The sequence below is a fragment of the Belonocnema kinseyi genome, chromosome 6, assembly GCF_010883055.1.
Source record: "Belonocnema kinseyi isolate 2016_QV_RU_SX_M_011 chromosome 6, B_treatae_v1, whole genome shotgun sequence".
Lineage (NCBI taxonomy): Eukaryota > Metazoa > Arthropoda > Insecta > Hymenoptera > Cynipidae > Belonocnema > Belonocnema kinseyi.
Genome location: NC_046662.1, coordinates 109,004,470 through 109,011,684, shown reverse-complemented (window position 1 = coordinate 109,011,684; position 7,215 = coordinate 109,004,470). Strand labels below are relative to the sequence as shown.

Sequence of the window (7,215 nt, the reverse complement as noted above, 5' to 3'; positions counted from 1 at the left end):
GAAAAATGCAGAAGGCGGTTGTCCTTGGGTCACTCCGTGTTCTTAGGGTGCACGAGGCTTTTGCTGGATCATCGTATTGATTCCTTTACAGACTGTAACCACTTATCTCACGATTGTGAGACGTGGTTATGGCTGAAATTTTACCGCGATTTCGCTGAAAGCGGGTGCAATTTTTCAGATTAGCACCCGCTCCCGGCGAAATCCTGCGGTTGTCCTTATGACAAATTTTTAATTATATATTTGATTTGAATTTTTCTTTTTTGTATCTAAAAAACTATTTTAAAAAAATTTTAAAGAAGTTATTTTAACAAAAGTTTAATTTTTGATTTATTATCATGTTGCAATAGTTTGATTTTAGAAAAAAAATTTTACAGGAAATAAAGGGGGGTACCAGGTACTGGCACCATATTTTCCCCTGTTCCGTGACAAATTAGTTGTTGACCAACTCAAAAAGAACTTTCAAGAAAATAGTGGAAGTTTCAATCAAAAAGATGAATTTCAAACGAAGTAGTTTTATGTTTCTAACAAAAAACACGATTTTTGAACAAACCACGTCAATTTTTAAACAAAGGATTCAATTTTTGACTGAAAAAGATCAAGTTTCAATAAAAAATATCAATTTTTAATCAAAAATAGATTAGTTCAGTTTTTAGTAAAAAAGAGTTCATATTGAACCGAAAAAACAAACAATCATTTTTTACAGTTTATTTCGAATTTGAAGCAAAACAGATGAATATAACATTAAATAGTAGATCTTTTAATAACAACCAAATTTTAAATCACGAAGATTAATTTTCGACCAAATCTCTCAATGAAGCTATTTTTTATAGTAAATTAGGCAAGACGTTTTTTTTCCGATATAAGACAAAAAAGTCAAATTTGGTATAAAAAATGGTATAATTGAATTTCATCTTACATAAATTAAGTTTGGACTGACCATTCAACAATTTCGAAAAAAATAATTGAACCTTGAATGAAAAAGATGAATTTTTAACCGTGAAGATTAGTTTCCTACAAAAAATTACGATTTTTCAAACAAAAAGTTAAATTTTCAACCAAAAAAAGATTTCGTTTTCTTACAAAATTTTACTTTTTTATAAAAAATGGTATATTCAAATTTTATTTTAAATAAACTATTTTTTAACCAAATAAAAAGGATCTGTTAACAAAATAATTGAATGCTCAAAGGAAAAGGTCAATTTTCAACTAAAAAGTTTATTTTTCTACCAAAAATGGCGAATTTTCTAAAAAAATCTGAATTTCTAAATTCTCTATCAAAACAGATGAATTTGTTAACAAATAAAACAAACTTTTAGCGAAAAAGATCGATTTTAAACCAAAAGGATGAATTTTCTAATAAAGAAGAAATTTTTTTTTAACTAATTGAATTATTAAGCAAAAAAGATCAATTTTCAAACAAAAATGCTATAATCGATATTTTTATTGCAAAAATTTGGTTTTGACTAACTGAAAAGGAGTTTTTAACCAAATAATTAAATCCTGAATGAAAAAGATTAATTTTCTGCCAAAGATTATTACTTTTTTACCAAAAATGACAAATTTTCAACAAAATCCATAAAATTTCAAACAAATATATGATTTCTAACTAAAAAATATCATTTTTTGCATTAGTTGACTTTTTTTTCTTTCTTGACTGAAAATTGTTTCTGGGTTAAAAATTCCTCTCATTGGGTACAACATTAATTTTGTGACTGAACATGAAAAAAATAAAAATGTATAGCTTTTCCTTTTGGTTGAAAATTGGCCTATTTGGGTTGAAAACTCAAGAATTTTGTTAAAGTTTGTCCATTTTCTTTGTTCGTTCTAGAGCTTTGTGCTCGATATTCTTTGCATCGCGCGCCTCGCGTTCGTTAATTTATTTAACTCACGCTGTGTGCTCAGTCTTCGTATATCCCCCACATTTGTGCACAGACTTTTTTTAAATTGAATGTCAAAACAACCTACAACTGTAGTTTGGTGATTGTGAATCCTCTTTTATTAAAGCTCCTTCGTTAAGAATTCAATTAATTCGTTTAAAATTCGTCTTTTTTTTGTTAGAGTTCGACTAATTTCTGTATAAATTTAGATTTTTTCTCGTAGAAATATCAATTATGATAATTTAATTTGAAAATTTCATTATTTTGTTGAAAATTCCTTCTTTTCTTGGTTAAAAATTAATCTTTTTAGTTTCCATTTCGCTAATTGGTTTAAGTTTGAACTGCTTTATTGTAAATTAATTTTTTTGGTTAAAGATTCACTATTTTAGTTAGAAATTTATCTCTGTTGTTGAAAATTAAAAAATATACTTGAAATAAATTTCTTGGTTCGATTCAACTGTTATTGTTGTAAAATAATAATATTTTTTAGTTGTAATATAAACTGTTACATTTTTCGTCGAGGTTTTAACTTTTTTGGTGTAAAATTTATGTACTTATTTTAAAGTTAAACTATTTTGTTAAAAAATAATGTTTTGGGATGAAAATGTAACTATTTAGTTGAAAATTCGATAATTTTTAAACTGAAAATTAAATTTTTTGATTTTCAGTTTAAGCGGTTTTGTTGAAAATTTGCTTTTTTAAAATAAAAGAGTTGCATTTGAAACAAAATAGTTTACCTTTTAACCATATAGTTAAATTATCAACCTAAAAATATACATTTTTGTCCTAATGGTCAAATTTTCAAACAGAAAGCATCAATCTTTAACCAAAAACAGTTGCATTAAACAAAACGAATAATTAATTAAAATGTAATAGGGGACATCCTAAAACTAAAAGAAAAGAATTTTCAACAAAATATTTATATTTTTTACCAGAATTGAATTTTCGAACAAATATATCCATTTTTCACAAATTAGTTAGATTTTTAACCTGAAAATTTGGATTTACGATATAAAATGTAATAGTTGATATTTCAACAAATGAAGATGCTACCAAAATAGATGAATTGTAAAAACAAACAAATGAATTTTTAAGCATAAAGATTAATTTTCCACGAAACTGTCAAATTTAACCCTTAAACGCCCAAAACGCCACTACCGGGAAACTGCTTTTCAACGGCCAATAACTAAGACTATTCGACACTAGAAAAAATTGAGACACATATATTTTCATTGCTTAAGATCTCCTCTTTCCGACGGTGCCAATGAAATTCCTCAAAAAATTTATTTATTATCCCAAAATGCAGTTTAAACAAAAAAACGTGATTTTTCGTGCCTATTTTTTTTGTGAACCATTTTCCAAAGCTTTTTGAGCCTGTAATTAACCTGGAATCTCACTAACCGGTGGAATAAATGTCTAAACTTTGAGAATCCATGGTTTCAAGATCGATTTTTCGTTTTAGTATTTTCAAAATGGCGTCTTAATGGCAAAATTTTTGTGAAAACATTCATGAATTTTTTTACAATAAACGATGCGCTTTTCGGAAAAATCATCAAGAATAAAAAGTTCTTGTAATCAGTCAAGGAATACGCCTGAATTTTTTCGAAGCTGATTATTTCTCGGCTGATTACAAGAACTTTTTATTCTTGACAAATTTTCCGAAAAGCGCATAGTTTTTCAATAAAAAATTTCCAACGACTCCGTAACCTTTGTTGCACTCTGACATCAAACCACACCTTCACCGCATTATCATCCTGGGAATTTTCGAGTACACCCAGCCAAAAAAAATGCCAAAGCGTAAAGCCTCAAAAATTGCAACAAACTCCGAATCGGAATGGGATTCCGATGAAAATGATGAACGTATCATCATACCTAATCCAGATTACTCTGGCTCTGATGGAGATGATTCATCAGATGTCGAATAGTCTTAGTTATTGGCCGTTGAAAAGCAGTGTACCGGTAGGGGCGTTTTGGCCGTTTAAGGGTTAAACCAAACGTAAAAAAGTTACTTTTTACTAAAAAAAAAAATTCATTCATTTCAGAAAAAAAAGAATTCTTATAAAAATAGTCAAATTTTTAACCAAAGAGATGAATTTTCATCTAAAGTTTTCCAAAACTGAGTCGAGACTTAAGCCTTTGTCTTACTTTTATGGTCACAAGAGGTAAGACGGCGTTTCCCAGTGGGCAAAAAAAATGAGGATGTCCTAGAGACGTCTTTGGGACATCCCTAAGACGTCTTTTATAACATGTATTTTGGTCATTCTAGCGATGCTCTTAAAAGTCTAATGTTACTTGTCTCAAGTCGAGCCTTGTCTTGACTGAAATGGTCGAAACTTTTCCGGCTCATAGATAAGATTAAAATTGACAAATGAAAAATGTGTAATTATTAAATTAGTTATTTCTAAACAAAAGATTCAGAATCTCTGTGTCTGAGTGAATATAACCCTGCAAAGTTTCTTTAAAAAAATTTAAATTGTAACTTTCTAGAAGGGTCTCCTTAGCCCTCTTTTTGTTAGGGCAGGTATACACTCGAAATTACAAACCGTACGTCTTTGAGTTTTAAAAATTCGACCAAAGACATAAATACATGTCTCCAAGCCATAGAAACTTGTCTCCAAGACATAAATTGAAGTCTGTCTCCTTCTCAAAACTGACACATGCTCAAGTCAAACGTTTCGAATTCAACATTTCTTGTTTGGGGGCAATTCAAGTCGAAACCATTGGCTTTGAAAAACCGTTATCAAATATTTTCATATGATGATTATTTTTTATATGTAATTTTTGAGGATTGAAATGAAAAATCATAATAACCTTGTAGAAGATATCCTGCAATTAATAAATTTGCGTTCAATAATGAAAATTTGTATCCAAATTTGTGAGTTTTTATCTACTCTTGTAATCAAACTTTGTACAGTACTCATATATCGCGTTTTCCTTACAATGTAGTTTAATGATTTTGTATAAATTGGAATAATGAAACAATTATTACTAAAAGTTTTATGACATTGAGCGCAAGAACTAATATTGGAGAGACTTGACCAAGATTTGCAGAGGAGAGTTCACTAAGTGGCAACAAGCTTAGCGAGGTTTTTCTACCTCCAAGGTCATTAATTATTATAATGCGCGTGGGAGCTGAAGTTATGTATGGAGTTCCGAATAGCGTAAACCGCTGATTCTTTTGAGGCTCCGTATAATTATGTATTTTGATGCGCTGATTACGAAAATGATACTGAAAATTGGCGAGTAGTCGATTTTCATGGTGAAAACCATGAAAAACCCATAACAATCATGGTTTTTTATGTTTATCTTAGTAAATAATAAAAATTTACAAAAAAAAACTTCAAATAAATGTTGTGTATCTTTTAAAAAATGAAAAGGGGCAGGGATGTGACTTTACATTATTTCTGTGACCTGTCATCGAGTGCCTTCCCGCCCCCACGAGACTTTGGAAAAGGGGAAGGGGTGTGATCTTACAAAAAAAATGCTCTTCAAAATTGTCCAACCTTCCCGTGGTGAAGAGCGTAAGTGGGTACCAAACCGAAACCAACGGAGATACGATTTTATTCCTTATATCGTTCATTTTGTCGAAAAGTATCACTCACAGAAAACAATTTTTCAAACAAAAAATCTGTATTTCGATGAGTTCTATAACTTTTCTTTCAGAAATTTTGTTTATTTTGCATATTAGCTGAGATGATCGCAAAAACATGATTTTTATGGTTTTTCATGGTTTCACAATAAAAATCGACTATTCGCAAATTTTCACTATCATTTTCGTAATCAGCGCGTCAAAATACATGAATATACATAGTTTAAAGGAAATCGTCGGTTTACTCTATTCGGAAAGTGCTTTTAAATAATAGAATTTGAGGAGTTACCTGTTTCTGCATAATCCTTACTGGATCAGTAGGACCAAATATTTTGAGGTCATTGACTGTTTCTAAAAGTAACGGACTATTTAGCATTATGATAAAATGCGATTCAATATTTTAGTGATTTTAAAAGCATTTGTAATCCAGTATGAATAATTTTGTTTTAATAAAACAAAATAAGTTAAAGGTATGATTTTACAGACAATCAGGTAGAAGAGTTTAAACACTTTTGATTTTATTCAGATGAGGAACCACCGATCCCGTAGAGATCGAATAATTTCTAAAGAAAAGTCTGGATTTAGTCTGGGGGTAACTCGTCCCCCGTACAGTTAACCCTATGCAAAAGTTGGTGGTTACTATATATATACGAGTATATATTGTAAAAATTGTAACTTCTCCTGGGGCGTCAAGGACTCAATGAACTGCCGCCCTCGCTTGACTCGGGTGGCATATTATTCTTCATTCACACATAAAAAACTTTATAAATACAAAGTCTAACGAGATCAATCGTTTTATTTTCAGTACGTGTCCGGAATGGAAACGGGCGCACAGGCGAGTAATGTGAACTACAGCAGCGTGAGTCAAAGCAGCGACAAAGGAGCCTGTGGTGAGGCCGGAAATGGACCTCCTGGAAACAGCAAATGACGAAAATCAGGAGGTCGGTCAGGGCCACGACGTGAACGAGCTATTCGTTTCCGAGACACGTGATTGTAAGCCAGTACGAAGGAACCGTGACTAACACTTATTCCACCAGACAAACTCTTGGAGGTCCCCATGTCATCCCTCCCAATTAGAATTCGCTTCTTGCGTACAGCAAATATGAACTTCAGAAATGGAAAGTTGTGCAAAACTAACAACATAGGAATGAACTTAAGGCACAGAATATACTGAGACTTATTGTTAATTATTGTGCAAATATCTCGGAGAAAATATGGATTTGTACATTCTTCTCACGGAATGTGATCGAAACCCCAGTGGACACAAAACTATGAAACTCCCAAGAACGTCCTTGGAACGTTCCTGAGACGTCCTATGTTAAGCCAATCAACGTCTCTAAGACGTCCATTGTCCTAAAGATAAACTAAAGACGTCTTAAAGACATGGACATTCTCGGGACATCTTTTGTACTGACATTAGACGTTTTAAGAGCATCCCTAGGATGACCAAAAAACATGTTATAAAAGACTTCTTAGGGATGTCCCAAGGACGTCTCTAGGACATCCTTAATTTTTTTCTCACTGGGTGGTATCATATAATATTATTAATTATAAATTCTTACCATAAATTGTATTAACGTCAAGCAAAATGTCTAAAAACATTTGAAATAATGTCAAAATACTATGTATTATTGAAAGTGACATCCAAACTACTGAAAAGTTAAACTTACAATCAATCCATAAAATAACGCTCTACAGTCCATATCTATCTAGAAGTTTCTAAATTTATTTCAGGGCATAAAATATTAT

At 31.1% G+C, this 7,215-nt stretch overlaps 1 protein-coding gene across 1 annotated transcript in view; it reads left to right on the top strand.

Annotated features, from left to right (window-relative positions):
* The window catches only part of LOC117174923, a 41,561-nt gene extending 34,749 nt beyond the window's left edge, over positions 1-6,812 (top strand). The window contains exon 4 of the mRNA XM_033364379.1: positions 6,272-6,812. Coding sequence (XP_033220270.1) covers positions 6,272-6,394 — 123 coding nt within the window. The 3' untranslated portion in view covers positions 6,395-6,812. The remainder of the gene's footprint in view (positions 1-6,271) is intronic.
* The last annotated feature ends 403 nt before the right edge of the window (positions 6,813-7,215 follow it).